The 20317-nt window shown below is 36.7% G+C and overlaps 1 protein-coding gene across 4 annotated transcripts in view; it reads left to right on the forward strand.

Annotated features, from left to right (window-relative positions):
* The window catches only part of ABI2 (abl interactor 2), a 72130-nt gene that overhangs the window by 35450 nt on the left and 16363 nt on the right, over window positions 1-20317 (forward strand). For 2 of the 4 annotated variants that reach the window (XM_072875336.1, XM_072875334.1), the window contains exons 3-7: window positions 3148-3324; window positions 14208-14305; window positions 15063-15209; window positions 16267-16391; window positions 20141-20299. In XM_072875336.1, coding sequence (XP_072731437.1) covers window positions 3148-3324; window positions 14208-14305; window positions 15063-15209; window positions 16267-16391; window positions 20141-20299 — 706 coding nt within the window. The remainder of the gene's footprint in view (window positions 1-3147; window positions 3325-14207; window positions 14306-15062; window positions 15210-16266; window positions 16392-20140; window positions 20300-20317) is intronic. The other 2 variants (XM_072875338.1, XM_072875337.1) reach the window with 1 other exon arrangement.

Below are 20317 nucleotides of genomic sequence, written 5' to 3' on the forward strand. Positions count from 1 at the left end.
TTAGTAGCAGGTTAATCTTTGTTCCTTTCTCTACTAATCAAATACCTCAATGTTCCTTTCTGCTGTTTTATAGGTGTCTTATGATTCCAGTAGTCTACTAAGCAAGAAAATGAAATTTTTAAAAAACCTGCCAGGAAAATGCTTTTCCATACAATTTTAGGAGTATGTATCAGAATTAGGTGCCATTTTTATACTCTTAGTCATGCCATAGCTATTCAAGGTAAAAGAGATGTTCTGAATCATCATGCAAGCGAATTCCCATTAGATGAGCTTCAGGTTCTAATTAGGTTTTATGCATTTCATTGTTTGTTACTGTAGTCATGCCTCACTGATCACCATAGTCCTCAAGGAAACCGGTTGTACTCACAACTCCTATGAATAATTAAAAACCCACGCTTTTCATTCATGGAAACAGGTTTCCACAGTGCCAAGATACCATTGCTACAATAACATGTGCATTAAATATCTGTACTCGCATTGTATTTATAGATAGTTGCATAAGAAAATACAAAAAGAACATCTTTAAAGTTACAGAGGTCAAGCACTTGAAAGGCAGAGAAAGGAAAGAGTCATCTTGCCAACACTGCACTATTTACTTTACTTTCTTTCTGATTTGTAGATCGAAATTAAGGCTCTGAGTGTCATGTCCAAGACATAAAGTAGTTTTGAATGACCAGTTTCAGACCCATAAGATTTTGATGTTTCAGTACATTTGAAACATCATATAGCATTTGAGGTGCAGCTGCTGTTGCAGCTGAGGTTATTTAACATTCTAGCAAATGGTATCAGAGGCCCGTGAGACAAAGAACATACAAGAGTCAGTGTACTGTTTCTGCAGTTCTCTAGTGGCATGTCTAGATCACAGATGAAGTCTGAGATAATTGTAGAGATTGAATTCTTCAGTGGTATTAAACATGAGACTGTCCTCCAAGTTGTTGCAATCACATACCATTAGTTTATCAGGAAAGTATGTGCTTTCTAACTCCTCAACAGATGAGGTGAGGATTCTGTAGACGATTGCTTTGGTATGACTGCTACTTGTTCCAGAACTCCTTCCACTATGCTGCAAAAGCAAAGGTCTGGCACAGAGAAGGGATAAAAAACCTGTGATGGAAGATAAAATATTGAATCTTACCCTGATGCAGAATGGTACACTTTTGGTACTCTGGCCTGGAACATGTTTATGTGCTCTGTTTGCACTGGTGCTTGTACAATCAATAATATCGTAAGAGCTGTGAAGATCTGATCTGCACTATTGTATTGAGGGATGGTATATAGACCTGGTCATCCCAGGGAGCTTCAGGAACGACTTTGGCAAAACTGGTTGGAGGGTGGTTTAGTTGTTAAGTAGTTGTAGAGATATATGTGTTTCTGTTAAGCTTGTATGAACTGTGAATTTTTGCAGACTTTATATATTGGCCACATCTGGGTAGGTTTTTGTGAGAGTGATGGAGGATGTGTCCCAAATAGTTTATCTACTCCTATTAAATTTCAAATCATTGCTCAATGAACTCGAGCTTTTCAAAGAGAGGGTTGCCAACATATTTTGACCTTGAATAATCTATTTTTCTGTAGCTTTGTTTTAAGAAATAGCTGTGCAGCTTTAGTAGAAACCTCACAGTTGTAGGCAGGTGATACTAGAGGAGGCAGAAATGTACATGACAAAGCTGCATTCAGTGCTTAAGTTTAGCGAAGTTGCAAGATCTTGAAAATATGTTGCTGGGAAATACTAGGTAGTCTTGATAGGTAGTAATTTAAGCTTCCATATAATGCCCCTGGTATTTGTGGAGATTATTCTCTGCAAAGAATGTGAAGAAACAACTTCTTGGAAGTGTGTTTTTGGTTTTTGTTTGTTTTGTTTAATTTTTGTAGTACTAAAGGTTGTGATGATTGCACAAGGTAATACAGGGTCCATTTTGCTTGTTTTGCTATTAGTAGCACAAACAAAAGGGTAAAACGGTGTAACCAACACCCCTGCCCCAATCCCTTTAATTTTATTTATTAGAAAAACAAAATTAAAAAAATGTGTGATATGAAAATGAGTTCTCATTTGTACCTGTTCCTTAGTTATTACAGAGCCTGTCTCCTAACTGTGAGAAGTCTTTCTGGTACCATTCATAATCACTAAAGTGGTAACAAGAAATCCTTTGAATGTTTAGAAATCCTAATGGTGGTGGTTCTGGCTGTTTTCTTACTTTTTTTTTACCCTATAGCTAGAATGTTTGTTCACAACTCTGGCAAATTTCCTATAAGGAAGGCTGTTTTGTGAGCAAGGAATTATTTTTGTTTTGAATGATGCAAGCAACTCCATGCACCATGATTTAAGAGATTTTATTTTCCTGGAAGGGATAGATAGACTTTTTGGTAACTTTTTCATAGTCTTGTTACCAAGCAAGATTCAAGTATGTGTTTTTAGGCAATGAATTTTCAGCAGGGCTTTGTCTTACACTAGAGATTCTTCTGTGGTACTTGTAATATGTGGAGGGAGGGATTTTCACTGTTGGCCTTAGGCATTCTAAGTGAAGGCACTGGGCTTAACCACTGGCTTCATTGTGGATAAATTAGTACTGAGCACCTTCTAAAATCCAATCATTGCTTTGTGATGAGTGATTTGTAATGACTGAAATACCTTGTCGATTTGTCTGAGTGAGATTTTATTCTCTCATATGACTACCAGTCCTAGTTTAGCAAACTGTTTTACAGTGTAAGAAAACCTGCTTATGGTTTGCTTTTCAGGTCATAACAGTTAAGGTTTGGGAAGGTATCCTTACACTTAATCTAGTTGGAGACTATTTCAAAGACAAGCTTAGAGAGCAATTGTAAAATTGAAAAGGATAATTGAAAGAATCGTATAAAACAGTGTCAGTAAATGAATGGGAACTGCTACGAATGGAGTAGGAATTTTGCTGAACTGTAAAGAATGAGAGTAACAGGAAACCCAAAGAACCCATGGCTATTAGTGTGGGTTTAGAGGTGGCAAGTTCAACAGTAATTGAACAACGATGATGTAATCAAGTATATGTAGTGATATGTTTAGCACAGTGTACAGAGATCTTCAAAACGTTGGAACTGATTCAGTTTTTTTTTTATACTGACTCTGTATTCAAATGCATACCACTGTGAGTAAATACACTGCGTCTTTTGTAGACGGTGGACATTCACAAAGAGAAAGTTGCTAGAAGAGAAATTGGTATCTTGACTACAAACAAAAACACCTCAAGAACTCACAAAATCATTGCACCAGCTAACTTGGAGCGACCAGTTCGCTACATCAGGAAACCTATTGATTATACAATTCTAGATGATATTGGACATGGAGTGAAGGTAGGTGATATTGTTAAAACAGCCAAACTGCAAATACATTGTCTTTGTATATTTTCAAAATAACCTGATGCTTTTCATGGTAATATACCAGTTTCTCCTTGCCTGGCCAGTGTGTCTATAAACATAAGAGGAGTCCTGTCCAATTTGCAGTTGCTCCTTCCTGTTCCCTTGCTCCAGAGTTTCTAAACCTTGCAAACCCACTGAATCTTACTTCCAAGGATATTCAGGACTATGGGTCTCACCTTTTTAAAATGCTTCTGAATACCTACTTGTGTGATGCTGCTATTATTGTTTGAATCAGTTGCCAGGGCTATACCTGGGGACTGAAAGGCTAATGATTGTTATTTTTCTGCGTAAATTAGCACCACAAAGTACGATCCAGCTGTAATTGCCCCTCATTTACTTTGAAGCTCACCTGAAGAAAGGGTTTGCATAAGAAGTATTACGTGCTGCCTTTTCTTCTTTCTGTCAGAGTGAGTTATACCCATATCCTGTGATGTGCTTTGTTAAAGTGAGCTCTCTCCAACTTTTGTGCCATATGGGGTTTCAGAATGGGAATATTGCTGCCAAGATCAAAGCCAGCTGGTTCTCCCTTTTAAGACTAGGAAAAAAGGAGGAATTTCAGGGCAAAGATCAGACTGAGGCACAACTGGTGGCTGTTGTATGCAAGTGTTAGATCAGTGTACACAACAGCAGTAATATCGTGTGTGAGATTAGATACGCATTTTTTTAAAAGCACTCCTGAATGTAAACACAGTCTCAGCAGGTGTGAGCTCATTCTTAAGTTGTGCTGCCAGGAAAACAAATACGGAAATGAGAACACTGACAGTGTTAAAGTTCCAGGAGAAGAAAGGTAAATAACATAAAGCAGTGCCATTTTTACATGAGAAACTAATAAATCTGTAAACCTGCTAAGTAGCAGTAAGGTAAGATACTTCTTCCAGTCAAAGTACACCAGAATTTCTTTTGCTTGACACCTAACTGCATTAGGTTATCTATGTTGTTCAGTTTGGATAGTCGTTTAAATGGCAATAGGTTGTTTAACCAAACTCTTAAAATTCACATTCTGAACAGTGCTATTTAAATATCTTTCCCAAGCAATTCTACTCAAGGTCTTCTCAACATCCTGTTCGTTAACAGAAAGTCTTTTTTCCCCATTTCTTACCAAAAGAGTCAACCTCAGTTTGTAACCCTAAACAGATTTAAAAGACAAGGGACTCTTTAAGCTTGATTTGGAAAACCAAACCAAAAAACCCCAGCATTAATAGCTACAGTTTTGACTGGGAAATTATTACCAGTCTTGTGTTAAAATCTGCTGCCAATTCTTATAAATTTTGAATTTACGCAGGTCAGCAGAACTCCTACTGGATATGGATAGAGCATATTAACCTGTAGGATTACTGTTGCTAATATTTTAATGATCGCTTTTGTTTCAATGAGATTATTTTAGAACTCATTAAAGAATAGTTTTTAATTGCTCTGCAGCACAATCTTATTTAGCACTGGCTCTAAACCATTATAATTGATATCCCACTTACCTCAATGTAGCAGAATCATACTCACTGTGATGCACTGAATTACGTTCTTCTGAAAGAACATAGTTCATCAAATGGATGATGACTCAAATGTGTATTTGCTTCCATTTGTTATGCTTGTGATATGCTTGAAACATCTTACAAAGGATATTTACAATGTACTATATTTATCTAGAAAATGAAAAAGTATTGTGTACTTGTGAAACAGTAAGCAGAGAACTTGACAACATACTACCCCAAACATATCCAGTCAGGTTAATGCTGTGTTCAGGACAGAAGAAAGAACCACTCTCTTGCTGATGGGGAGAAAGTGGCCAGTTGTGCTTATGAACCTGTTGTTTTTGTTCTGCTTGAGTAACTGCAGATTAGTTTACTAGATCTCTGGCTGGAGAACAAAGAGAAAAAAAAGAAAAAGGGTAGGAGCTTTAAATTTGCCTATTTATAGCTCTTTATTGCTTGAGCTGTGACATTTTTCCCTTCAAATGAGTATTCAGAAGGAGTAATTGGATAAATAGCATGAAAGTTCCAGTTAGCATCAGGGTGCCTCAGTCTGCATTCTTTGTCCTCTTTCTGCTTTTTCTGCTATAGGGCTTCCCCTCTAGTACTTGGACCAGAATTACGCATTGTCAGGACAATCAAAGAGCTAATGCAGCAGGCATTCATTGCAACCCCTGAGAAAGATGGCAAACTGGACAGAGAATGATACAGGAGAAAAAGGGAGCATCCTTGGCCAAGAAATCCAGTATGCCGTGTTGAGAGAAGTAGTATAGGCACTTGAGTACCTATTCCTTCCATTCAGAAATTCAAAGCATCAGTGGATACCATCTTCAGGAAAAGGTGCTCTGTAATATGGTTTCTTAATAGGTGAGAGAGAATTTAAGTGCCACTATATCATTCCAGCAGTCCCTCCTCATCTTCCCTACCTGAGGCTACAATGCTACAAAAATCTAAAGAACCTTTTGTCTGAAAGAGACTTGCTTTCAATTTTTTCAAATGTTTCCCGAGTTACAAAGTCTTCCAATCTGTTCTTCCCTCCAAAGAGTTCCTTAGTCAAGAGGATGGGGGGGGGAGTTTGATCCATTCAAAGTGGTGTGTATTAAGGCACTGTAATTATCAGGCAATGCTGCTGAGGAACAGGTCTCAGCTCATGGACCCTCTAATGTAACTGGCCACTCTGTCTGACCAGTACACGGGGACCTCGTTTTCTAATGTAGCTGTGTGAAGCAGAGACCGTTTTGGTTAATAGATCCATGGAACTTTAAACTCAAGGACAGGAGATTTTCTAGTAAATCAGATTATGTTTCTTTTTTACATTAGGGTCTATTTATGATCTAAATGGATGAAACAGAGTAGTCACTCTGGATGTTGAGATTCTGCATATTTAAATATATAATATGCATATATTTAATGTTCGGTGTTACAAAAAGTGTAAAAAAATGTGATGATACATTTAGATTAGCTGAACTGAAAACAGATCAAACGATATTCAAATGGAAGGACTAGTATTAAAAAAATAAATATTATGGGGAAAGAAGATACATGGTATTGTGCCAGTAAGATGTAGGACTTAATGTCAAAAAGCTAGCACTTAGGCTTTAAAATAAGATTTCGCTGTTGGTTAATGTCTTAATATATAGTTTAGAAAATACTGATATGGGGTGCAGTATCCATCTAGAGTGCTGTACTTACAAGACGTAAAGATTTGCTCTTGATCTTTGTTCAAGAGATGTTTCATGGCATCAGGTTGAGTTAACTAACAGCATTGTCTAGGAAAGAACATATATTAGCTTAATATTTTAGAGGCTTCTGTTTCAGCTAGTTGTAAATATGCTAACGCATGTAACAATTTAAATGAGCTCAGGGTATTGATAAGGCTATTCTTTGACAGCTCAAATAAATTAATCTCTGAAGTTAATCCATCTAGATCTCATAATCCATTCTGAAAGAAGCTGTCTTTTCGTTAGCTCTGTAAGAACTTGAGTAGTACAAGCATTTGAGCATTAATTTTAAGGTGTTAACCTAAAGGCTTTGTGGTCAATGTATATTAAAAGTTTCAGCTTGAAAATCTTTTGTTCATGACACATTCTGCTTTAACCACTCTTTCTATGACCTACTGATACATTATTTTGTTAATGCTGAATGCTTAACTTTTTTCTTTCTTTTTCCTTTCTCTTCATATCCTGAAGTTCCAACTAACCTTTCAATGCTTTTTTTTCCTTACCTCTTTTATTTGCTCCATTTATGCATTAAGTGGTTGCTTAGATTTAAGGTAAGAAACCCCAGGGCTGGATTTCCATTCTTATTCTTCTGAGACTATTACACACGGGGAGATGATTAACATGAATGTTACTGATTGTTTAAAACAACACCCGCTCTCCCTACTGCGTATCAGGCCTTCTGTTGAATGGTTTCATTGCAGATAAACATTTTGTGACATAAATTGATGTATTTATGTAAGGAAGCTAACACAGTTAATTTTAAAAGCTTTGTGGCAAAATACTGACTCCCTTCAGCATATCTACCAGATCATTTACAAGGGAAGAATGTTGTGCTAACCTTGGTGTAGACAAAAAGATACAGTGAATAGACAGCAGCTGAATATGAGCCTCCCCCTGTGTAATATTCTTTTTATCCTATATACGGTGTAAGTTATGATTTGATTGGGATTGATGTTTCAGTGTGAGATTGCTCAGATAATGGGCTCCAAAGGTGTGTAACAAACTCAAATCTGTATATTATTTTTTTTAAAGTTGCAGTATCCTTAATTTTTTCAGAAACTGCTAGCACTATTTAAATACTGAGAAGCATTCCATATGTGGAAATTTTCACAAATTTGATAGTTGTGTGAAAGTAGTGACCTTTAAACAACAAGCTAAGTGATATATTTAGTTGAATATTAAATGAATAGTGCATCAAAGAACTCAGACTGGAGTATGTAAAATTCCCAAGGATCTTAAAGAGATTTAAATGTTAGTAGCTTTAGGGGCTGCAGAAGTAGCAATAATAAGCATCAAATCAATTAAGCAAGCAGTTAAATGAAGTTACATGAGACTGGGTTGGAGTTCATAGCACATTAATTAATAGATAGGTTATAGCCTTTATTGAGTATTGTGATATCCTCCTCCTCCTGAAGTGCAACTGGTTTGTGGAAAGAGGGAACAAAAGTTTTTTAGTAGCAGCTGCCACAGTTTTAAAGAGGGAACTGTATTTTAGAACATAGAATACTAATATGTGGTGTGAGTATGTTAATTAAATGAAGTTCCAAGTTGATGTCAAATATGTTTCATGACTAAATATTTTCCATGACTGGAAAAAGCTAAAAGAAAATCCTGCACATTCCTGAAAAGATAGGTATTACTGCAGATAGCCCAATGATGTCTCTATGGAATTGGCCAGATGGTACTTTTAGTAAGGTATTTAAGTGTATGTAGCACATCTGATGACAATGGAAAATGTTTAATAAATGAGAGATTTCTCGTATGTCATTTGAAATTTATTTTTACTAAGTGTGTGAGGTACAGTATTTCAAGTCATATAGTGTTTAAATGCTTTTTATTTGAGAATTGCAAAATATATCTCCTCCCTAGCTCTTTCTATCTATCCACACAAAATAGATACTTCTAATGCTGAACGTGCCTTATTCTGGGTGCAGTTCATATTGGATGATGGTTTTCTCAGCGATCTTAAACAAACAGTTTGCAAACTCAGTTTTCTTTGTTGCTCTCTGCAGTTGCAGTTATAAACAAGTAATGACCATCCTAAAAAAATTTTAAAACTGTATAATTACAGATTATGTATGAACTCCCATATCTGTGCATCATCTGCAGTGGTGATAAGAGTCTCTTCAGCTTTTCAGAGAAAATTATTTTTTTCTATTTATAGGTTTGGAATGAAAATAACATTTTTTGTTGTAACGCCAGTTAAAATAGTTGGTTATTTTTACTAGAGTGAACCTGATCAGAAATTTGATTTGGGAAGTCACAATATGTCAATCAACTTCTTATTGCCAAAACATGAGGGTTTAAAAAAAACAGAAGAAAGGCAAAAAGCAGTGCAGCACCTCTTAGTGGACATAAGTTATTCTTTAAGTCTCACTATAGTCATTGTGCATCAGCCTGAAAGAAGAAAACTAAAAGGCCTACTAGCCCTAGTTCTGTGTGAATAATAATTTTACTTCACTTAACGAGAGATTGGATATGAAGTGTTTAGCCTGCATTTATTTTTCATGGCTGCAAAGAAACCTTAGTCTTAGCTAACAGCTACAATATTAAACTGACTGACTGTAGCAGGGCTAACTGTGCTTGTGTCTGGGTAGCTTAAATTTAAATTTTAAACAGATTTTGAAGAAAATTCCAATTACAAGTTGGAGGAGTATCTGTAGCATCTCCTGTCAGCAAATCAATTGAAAATGACATTGTTTAAAGCCTTTTTGTATTTAGTAGACTTGGTTCTTCAATTACTTACGTAGGTGGATGTGGTAAAAACAAGTAAACTCACTTGTTGAAGCTTCTACTTGTGGTCATTTGCCAAGACAGGGTTGAAATTTAGACATTTAACTTCCATATCAACTGGTTAATCAACTGACAAACATATGGTTTAATTAGACATGCAGAGTAAGTATTTGAGTGGCTGAGCACAGCCTGAAAAGGAATTTACTTTGAGGTAGCAGATGATGGGCCAAAAATCTGTTCATCTTCTCTGTCGCGTTAACAAGATGAAGCAAGGTGTGGGAAAGTAGTTTTCATTCAGCCTTAGATTGTTTTTGCTGGAGTCAGGTATAAAATTGCTTGAGAAGGTTGGGTAGCTGTTTGAAGTTTCTGAATATAATCCATGGAACATCACTGATGGGACACTTTTTGTTATTAGATTTTGGGCAAAAGATGATTCTTTTGACATCTTGAAAGTTCTAGAAAATACGATGTGACCATAAAGCACCACTTAAAAATTTCTGGGCTGAGTCCAACTTTGGCTTTAGAAAGTAGCTCCTCCTGAGGTTTGATTGTGTGGAATATCTGGTATTCAGGATTTTTGGAAAAAAAACCCCACCTTGTTTTGGTAATTGAACTGACAAGGAGATGTTCTTCAGAAGAGTAAACATGTGGATTGAAATCTTTGTTGCAGGTAAGTGCCTTACAGCCACGTAAATACACAGTGCATTGGTGCAAATAATTTTTCCACGTCTGATGACCAGGTCTTATATCTGACTAACTGTTTATTTCTGCACTTCTTGTTTGGTGAATATTTTTGCTCATGAAACATTCCCAAGAATTTAATTGAATGAACTGCAGGATTTCTCAGTTTTAACCAGTGTATTTCACTACAAATTTCTTATACAGTGGAGTGCTAAAGAAGCTCAATCTGTTAAATGTTTATAAAAATGTGACTATGAAGGAAACTCAATCATATGTAGGACCATAAGAAGGTTATTTAATCACTGGGATCTATGAAAAACTAGTTGCCAAAACCAGAAATTGGACAAATAAGTCTTAATTATTCAAAAATTTCAATTTAAAATGATAATTTTCTAAGGGCTCTAGTCAGTCCCGTGTTGCGTCTTGAAGAACATCAGATATTACCTTTCTAAAACTGACACCGTAGCTCAATATAGAAAATACTGGATGAAATACAGAATGGTCCATAGTAGTCCATTTCTTTACAATTAAGTTTACGGCTGTTACTGTGGAGCTGGATCTCAGAGCATCCTCCAGGATGTGTTACTTACCAAGGATCTGCTTATTTTAAGTTGTTTATGCAGTTTCTTCCTCAGCAAAACTTCCAATTTCAGGTCCAGTGCTGACAGTTACAGCTTTGGTAGAAGACATTTTCTTCTGCAGTGCAGGTGCTTGTTAATTCACGTAAAAAAGCTTCTGCAAGGTATACAGTAAAAAGCTTATCCAAGATCTCTCTGGATTTATTTGGTGTTATTCCATGTAATTTCAGCTGGTAATACTTTCTACTTTTTTGCTTCCGTGGGAAGAGGCAAAGAAAGAATTGGAAAAATCCCTGCATGCATTCTGCGTAGACCCTGTGCATTACTTATCTGTTCACAGGGTTGTCTTCTCGCTTTTAGAACAGTCAGCTGTTTTTCTTTCTGAGCTTTATGCCCAAATCATTACTACCTCTCTTAATTTTTTCTTTTTTTTTAGCACAGTGGTTAGCTGTTTTGGCAGTTGTGAGCAAAGGCTCCTATGTGTTTCTGGTTGCGGGCTCTGTTTTGCCACACAGTTTCTTAAAAGAATTTGCAAGCTCTTTAACTACAAACCAACCACAGATCCTGCAGCCTGCAGTCAAACAAACCACCAACAGACAGATGCATTCCTCTGCTTTCATCCTCTAATTAAACCAGTTGCATCTGGATAGTTCCAGCTGTGTGGAGCTAGGGGAAATGTCATCAGAAACAGGGCAACTTCTGGCCAATTCCAACTTACTCCAGAAAATGGATTTTTGAAACTTGACAGCAAATGCAAATGTGACCTTGAGTTCTAGTGGTTGCTTTGGATTTTAAAAGTTTGTAAGGGGGATGCGTGTGGATGAGGATTTGTGTATGGAACCTATCTTTACAACCATATGTGCAAAGTGGAAGACGCAATTTTTTTTTCTTCTCCTTTTTTTTTTTCTCTCTCTCTTTTTTTTTTTCCCCCCTCCTAGCAGAATTCATCATAGAAGGGGATAGTTGGAAATGTTACGATGTTTGTATCTCAACTGAAATTGCAACTTGTATAGTTTTAAATTTTCGGCAGTCTGTAACCTTCTTTAGTGTCTTGCATGATATTATTTCCACAGGTCTGTCCATTTGGATCAGAACTGTTGGAATAATTTTATATTCTTCATTTCTCTTCTGTGATTATTTGGCCATAAATCAAAGGGGAAGTTACACAGATAGGGTTGTTTAACTTACAGTAGCTAATCTTAAAACCATCAGTCCTGTCCAATTTGAAGACAGCCCAGTAAACTTTAATTACTTGCTCTTTCAACATTTCGATTTCAAAGAGCCTGAAACTAAGCTTACTGTCAGTGCATTTCCCCATCTTTCAGTTTAGTCTTTCTTAAGAATGGCTTCTTTGTGACTAAAGTTTCTTGGCTAAAAAAGGATCACTTTTTCTTTGGCCACATTTTCTAAAGCTTTCTTCCCATCCCTATGTCAAGGATATGTTTATTCGCAGTGTTAATGAAAGTAACTAGCAGCCACTGGAGTTCTGCATTAGTCAGGCAAGTATTGCTTCCACTTCTTACTGTATGCTGTGTGGTGTCACTGCATCCTCCACCTCTACTGTCCGTTCTTTTCATGTAGCTCTAGGCCAGTGGAAGCCTAAAACTTCATTTTTGTTCCTGCAGTGATTGTATACAAATAATAAGATTCGTTATGGTTAAATATATGGAATTTTATGTTAACTGTAAAGTGATAGCTAGTGGTTACATCATCTGGTCAGAAACAATAGTGTAGCCAGTTAAAACACCTAAATGAACTATTCAGGGGCACACAGATGGGTCCAAGTTTGCTGTCATCTAAAGACATCCTAAACCCCTGCCCCACTAGGCGTAGTGGGCTGTTTGAAATATAGCAAGTGACAATGTAGCAAGTATTTAATTAAGGGGGGAGGGGGTGTCTGTTTGTTTGTGGTTTTTTTGGACAACTCAGATAGGTAGGTGAGTGAAACAGGCATCTTTAATGAAAGAGGAAATACAGGAGGTGCTGCAACTTTAAAAAAAATTCAGATTTTGTGCTATTTCTTAATGTTCCGTGTATAGAATAAAATATACTTCATTTTACACTTTCCCTCTTCCCTTCAAGTAGTCGTAGTTCAGTGCTTACCTCGTCCCTCACTTCAATTAACTTTAGATTTCTTGTTGCTTAGAGTTGGCTTAAAGGACTTTATAATGCTGTGCAAAAGAATTTCGTCTTAAATTGACATTACAGAGTACTCTTGCACAACTAAATCCAAACATCTGTTTTTGAATCTGACAAAAAAACCCCAAACCCTTCCAATGCTTGGTTTTCTTTTCCTCCCAGCAGATTGAAAATGTGATAGCACTGGGATTATTTAAAGCCAGGGAATCAAGTTTCAGTGGATTAAAATACTGAATATATGACTCTTTACACTGTTCTCAATATCTATCAATTCACAAATCTAAACATTGTCAGGGTTTTAAGCAAGTTGTTATAGTCAAATTATAAAGGAGTAATTTGCCTTTAATGATGTTTGCAAATACTCTTAATGCTGTGATCACTGTGCCTTTTTTATATGGGAGGTGGGGGCAGTAGGCAAGACTTACGTTTTGGAAATAAGAAACGCTGTGAAATAGAGCATGACAGGAACAACAGAAAAAGGGATAAGCATACTTATTTAGGTTTGTTGAATATCTCTGTGTCTAAGCAATAGTTTGAGCATTTATAAATCTAAGCTGTTTAACAGAGACTTGTAAGAAGACTACATACAGATTCCTGTAAGGGTGCATGCATTTAGAGAATTATGCTTGGCTGGCAGTATACAGATAACCAAAATGCCTAAATTGGTAACAATTGTTTATGATTCCTGGATTGATCAATCAGTCAGGAATACAGATGAGTTTTTTTTAAAGAGGTTAGAGTAAATTCTTTTATTTAAAAGTTACTTCATTAGTATTTTAACCTGAAAGAGGGGGAGGGGACAACCACAATTACATGACATCACATCACTGCTAAATATTTTTCTCCCCGTCCATTTATTTATCAATTCTTAGAGATTAAATTGCTACAGATTTGGTGGGAGAAAAAAGTACATCTTTGTATTTTCATCCATATAGCTTTCCCTCTATGTTTACGTACAAATAAATATTTACAATAAATATTATCTTAAAAAATTTTGATATTGTACTGTGAAAACATTAAAACATTAATGGATCATATTTAGAGATTACTTTGACTCCTCTATATTTGTATCATCAAATTGTGACCTATTAGATAAACCTTAGTATTTTTAAAGAGTATTAAAAAATATTTTTGCAAATTTACCATTCAGTAGTGCAACCTGAAATAACTGCCTTTATCTCAAAAGATGACTGGGAGGTTTAACCAAGTTAGATACAGTGTCTGTATTGTCAGTGATTTAATGTTTATGTGATAGCCTAAAGGCAAATTCACTTTTTGTATATACAGTTTTAAAAAACCCTATGTAATAAAGAGTCCTTTGAGCACAACTCTTGCCCTCTAGCAGAGTGGAAATTGTATACAAAATGCATGGCCTCTCAATTTTTTTGTTTGTTTAAACCTTCCCCTTGTTAGAGTTAATTGCTAAAGGCATCTCAGTGTCTCTCTCCCTAGAAGCTGAGCTTAGTGAAGGCTGTTTTTCTCCCCATTCTTTGATGCAGGTCAGCACACAAAATATGAAGATGGGTGGGCTGCCTCGTACAACACCACCCACCCAGAAGCCACCAAGTCCACCAATGTCGGGAAAAGGAACTATTGGGTAAGTGCAGTTACTGAATGTGTGAACGGCTTTGGTGAACAGAAGGGAAAAAAGGGAAGATTCTTTCTTTTTCTGTAGTGTGGGTTTTTTGTTTTGTTTTAACCATTCACAAAGGTCAAGAGGTGTTATATCCGCATCCTCTTATACTGATCATGTCTTACATATGTTAGCACGTTTCTGCCAGAAGACAGTGGGCATCGTCAGCCTTTCCCAACAGGAAGCTTTTTATCATTGCAGAACACTTACAACTACATGCTGTAGAGTAAAAAGTCATTAACTGTGTGGCTTTGACAGGTGGTGTTAAACAACTGGAAAATGAGTATGTGGCACTGTTCATTAATTATTTGTGCTGTGTGTGATAAAAGTACTTTCCTATTAAGTCTATGAACTTGACTTTCACCTTAGGAAAATGTGTTATAACTGGGATGAATACTGTTTTTTGGTATGTGATTGTGTATATACATACAGACCGTGGTGCTTTATTTTAAAACAAGACATGAATTACTCTTAAAACAAGAATGGGATGTGCAACACAGTTTATGAATAGGAAAAGCATCTGCAGATTGAAGTACACGAAGAACATCCGTAATTGTTTTTTCTCATCCTACAAAGTAGATACTGCAAACTTACAGAAAAACAATTTTTTTTTTTAGCTCCCATTACTGATTAGTATGTAGCTATCTTTAAAGAATGAAAAATCTTTGGTTTTGTCTGTATTATCTTAATTTGCTTCTGAAATATGCTTGTCCTTGTGTAGGCGTCACTCTCCCTATCGTACGTTGGAGCCAGTACGTCCTCCGGTGGTACCAAATGACTACGTGCCTAGCCCAACACGCAATATGGCTCCCTCACAACAGAGCCCTGTTAGAACAGCTTCTGTGAATCAGAGGAATCGCACATACAGGTATTCAGTGTAGTCCTGTACAAAGTGTGGTTAGCATTTTTGTCCATATGCTTATATAATACTATGATAAATACCAAATCCATCTGCACCTCTACAGTGAAGCTTGCTAATTCATTATATGCACTGGGAACATAATTTGGCATGACGAGAATGCACTCTAATAAAACCAGAATAGTGAATCATGTTAAGATAGTTCACTTAATCCCCTAGTCACCTTAATTTTAGTGCTATCACTTACATTACAGTACTTAATGAATCACTAAAGTTGTGAAGCCTTTCAAGTAGGTAAATCATGATATTATTTTACGAAATGCTTACAAAACTGGGAAAAGACTTTGAACAGAACTTGACTTCTACATGTTGAAGGACTGCATAGTATGCTTATAGTTCACATTTTTGTTTGAACAGTCTTTGATGTTTATAGATTGAGTAGCTGAAAAAGAGCGTTGTATTTTGAGGATACTGATAACTTCAAACACAGAATAAAGCTGAACTGTATTACCAAAGGTTCTGCAGAAGGCTAGCCTTTACTCTAGGATAATAAGAGTTTCATGATGTGACAGGTCTAAATACTTCCCTTGAAATCTTTACTTTTTAAACATTCTAAGTACTTGAGGATGGCTAAACAGATGGACTTAAAATATAAGAAAATCTGACTTTTACTTTACTATCTTACAATTTCCAGATTTCAGTAGTCTCACATGAAAGCATATAAATCAGGGTCTAAACAGTCTACGCATTTGGTAAGTTATAGGAAAAAGGCTTGTATTTGCTCAGTAGGGGTTTAAAAATATTGGAATGATGTGCTTTGGAACAAGGTTCTGGAAGTGTTTCATTTTTGGACAAGTTCACTAAGACTAACTGAAAAACCTGTTGTATTGTAGTCAAAGTGAAGAGTTTTAGGAAAACTAAGCTTTGTATAGGTTTATATCATCCTTGTTTCTTTTCTCTTGTTCCCTGTTACTTCTCTGAATTAGTAAGGTGCTATATGAGGGATCTTATATTTCAGCATGCACAGCAGCATATTCATACCCTGGGTTATTTTGGTTTCTTACAGCAGCAGTGGGAGCAGCGGAGGAAGCCACCCAAGTAGTCGGAGCAGCAGTCGAGAGAACAGTGGAAGTGGAAGTGTGGGTGTTCCTATTGCTGTTCCCACACCATCTCCTCCCAGTGTCTATCCAGGTAAATGGTAACTTGCTGTTCCTCTTTCTGACTCAGCATTAACCTTTAACATTTGCAAGTCTCCTAAACACAGTGCTGAGTAAACCCCAAGAGAAGTCTCAAGGTTCATTATCCAGAAACATGCAAGCCTTGAAAATTGCTTGCTGTTGATCGTATGAGTTTGAATCAAGTAGTATCTTTTCTGGGAGTGTCTGATGTACTCTAATTCTTCTCTTATGTATTAATTTATCAGAATTTTTTGCCTGGCTGCCTGCATGTGACTAGGTAGGACACAACACCTTTTTCAGTGGGCTGGGGGAAACTTCCCCCTTGTCCTTTTAAGCAAATAAATGTTTTTTCATTGGCTGTTCATGCAGATATATAGAAGCCTGCTTTTAGAAAATTAGATTAAATGAGAGGCAGGCACAGGGTAAATCTTTAGTACATCAATGCAAGCCTAACTGGGTTGTCACAAAAAGATATTTGTTCAATGTAATCGCCCCAGTCATTCCAGAAATAGGAAGTGATATTAGTACTCCTTTTTCCTTTGCTCAGCCCTTCCAGTGAAGAAGAGTGTATAGTAGGCTTGCAGTGTGATCTGAAATACATGATGCTTCTGAACCAAAGAACTGGAAATTTTTGGCTTTCCTCTTCTGTATATTTTCTCATTCGTACAAAAGCTAAAGGCAGTCATGTTACAGATTGAAGTGTAAATAACAAGATGTAAACACATCTTTCAAGAGTAATGGCTTTCAGTGAAAAGTTCTGGGTTGTTCCCTTCAGACCGGGAAAGAAGTGGATTTGCTTGACCCTCACTTACCGTCTACATAGGAATAAGCCTTTCTTTAACAGCTGCATTTTTCTCTCATCTCCTCATGCATTCTAAAATACTGTGCATCTAATAACTAGCTAACACTGAATAGTCAAAGGCTTTCTCTAATCCTTGCTAACATATCTCCTTATTAACTCCACCTCTTCCTCCTCTCTTCACTTAGCCCCTGCTGGCTCGGCTGGCACTTCTCCCCTTCCTGCTACCTCTGGTCCTGCCCCCACTCCTCCTGCTCCTGCCCCTTCCTCCGCTGCCCCAGATGCTGCTGCTGCTGCTGCAGGAGCTCAGCCCCTTGCTGATGGCTTCACCTCTCCAATTCCCCCTGCTGTTTCTTCCACGCCCTCTACAGGTGAGTGTCTGCTCCAGCTGGTGGGCAGATGAACCCAGATGTGGTCACGATCCAAGGCTTTCCAAAGTTACTTCAGAAGCAGTGATTTTTTTTAATTTTTTTTTTATATAACTAGAAAATATCTGCTATATGCAACTATAAGGTAATGATTATAGTAGACAATTCAAGGTGTGCTAGTTTTATAAACAGCAATCATTTAATTTTATCATTGTATTATTTTTACATTTATATAATTTTTTATTACATTATCATTTTACTGTGGTTTGGATACTGAGAATCTCATAGAATAATTATGTTTGGGGGGAACCACCACTGATAGTTCTGGGTCTAATTATTCTCTTTCAGAAATGGAATAAAAAAAGTGCATCTAGCAAAGTATAATTTATATGACTTGTATCTTCAGTGCTTTCAAATAACAAGTCTCCTTTCAATGAACTGATAAAAAGGGCAATTTTTTTGTGTTCAATGTCAGGTAAAATACAAGTTTTTATTATGCAGAATAGTACTAAAGCATTTTGTTTTAATAGGTGGTACTTATGGTGTATATTGCAGCTTGCTTTTTTTAATGCTTATGAAATCACCCTACATTTTTCATTTTCTCACATGCTGAAGTTGCAGCATATAGTGCTTACTAACCATAACACTGTTCTGTATCAGCTTTTGATGAGGAGTTACACTTGCTTTGTAAAGATCTCCTTTAGACAGCCAAATTCATATATAGCTACCTACGTGCTTTGTTACTTTTCATTACAGTGGAGGCTGATCACAACGGTGTGAATTGGTTTCTGTGTTTATTACTGTTGGTCTCTCTTAGCAAGAATTTCACCAGGTACCAGAAGGATTCTTGAAATCGTATTTAGTTTAAGGTGCTGTGGTTCATACAAAATTAGAAAATACTTACACTAGAATCCACAACTATGACTAGAAGCTTCCGAACTGTGAAGAATTTTGGTCTCAGAACATGATCCTGATGTCTAAACTACTTTCATGTTTAGAAGATAAGCTGTCATATGGGGTCTCAATCAGTTTCCCATTTTTGATGCACTGTCATGTGCATGGGATACACAGTATCCCAATTCTTAAGCCATATTGCTTCTGTATTTTTGACAAGTCAAAATCAAACAGAGATTAATATTTTAGTGGCTATAAATTCACATTCACAATTCCATAAGAGAAATTTGGGGTTACTTACTATTTTTAAGATCTTCTGTTTCCATGTCCTATTAGTGAGGTTGCTTGCATGGCTTCTCTGAAATAAAGTATTTGAAGGGACTGGATAGTTTACCGTTTATGAGGTTGTAGGTTTTGGTCCTTAACGATCTCTTATCCCTGTTTCTTCTCTCCTCCCTTCTCTCCAATCACCACCAATTTCTACCAGTGGATTAAGTAACAGGGAGACAGACACGTTGGAAAGACACATTGGGAAAAATCTGAAAAAAGCCTATCTCCTAGGCGGATTGCTTCTTAATTGTTCTTCCTCATCTGTAAAAAGTGCATTTTTTGAGATGTACATATCTGTACAAAGCAGGAGGAATGTGAATCTCTAGTTCATGCGTTTGCTCTTAGAAGCAAGTACACAGCAAGCAACTTGCATTTTTTTTTTTCCTGACCTAGTGTGAAGTTTTGCAAAGCAGTCAAAACATAGTGGAGAACAGTGCAGGTTTTTAAAAAATTGCACATTCATTTGTTCTGTTTCCCTCTTTACTTCCCTGTATGCATGTCTCCTCAACCACAGTGACCATCCCTTCTTCCCTTGTTTTCTTGCAAACTCTGAAATTTACCTCTAGCACAAATGGTGGAGGCAGAATAGTTAGGGAGGGTAGTAACCCATATAGGTATATTAAATCCAGTTTACTGTTATATACAGTACATAAGCCAGAGAACTGTATGTGAGCTCAGAAGATAGCTTAATGGTCTTGCTTCATTTATTGCTTGCTTAGGTTCAGGATCAATTACTTTGAAATTATTAAAATGGAGAGTAAGTTTTTAAGGAGTTGTTTCAATCGACAACTCCCTGAAAGAGGGTCTTTGAGTATGATTTCATTTATTCCATACTTCAAGCAGTTTCTAACATTCTCTTCTCCCCAGATGATTCTCTGCATATTTCCTGAACAGCACTAAGATAGTATTGTGTTTTTCAGCTGTAGAAGGTAACAGTTTTGAATCTTGGAAGTGGCATACAGTTAGTTTGTACATGTATGTTGCTTAATTGCTGGACTGTGAAGTGCTGGGTTTTTTTCAGCTTTATAAATAACTAAATTTGCAAGAAGTTATTATGATAAATTATATAAAATGGATAACTGGCAATTATTTTCTTTCATTTTGAAACTTTGTAGCTTAGACACCTTTGTATTTTCATACTGGCTTTTGTGAGCAGTGCTGAGTGCAGGGAGTTGGGACAGTTGATTTTTGTGTTGCTATTGAGACATCCAGTGTCCTGCCAGTCTGGCAGCTGAACTGGCTGACTGCTCCCAGGATGCATTTGGTTTAAAAAAACCAAAAACCTATCCAAGCCTTTGAATCTTGAATGCAGATATAAAAGAAGCAGGTATCATTCTTCTCTTTGCTAATACATTTCTCTTTCTAACCTAGGTCACCCAGTTCAGTTCTACAGCATGAACAGGCCTGCATCTCGACACACACCCCCAACAATAGGGGGATCTTTGCCATATCGGCGTCCTCCTTCGATCACATCACAGACAAGCCTTCAGAACCAGATGAACGGAGGACCGTTTTATAACCAGAACCCAGGTGAGAAAGTTTTTCTGC

The sequence above is a fragment of the Ciconia boyciana genome, chromosome 10 (assembly GCF_034638445.1).
Source record: "Ciconia boyciana chromosome 10, ASM3463844v1, whole genome shotgun sequence".
Taxonomy (NCBI): Eukaryota; Metazoa; Chordata; class Aves; order Ciconiiformes; family Ciconiidae; genus Ciconia; species Ciconia boyciana.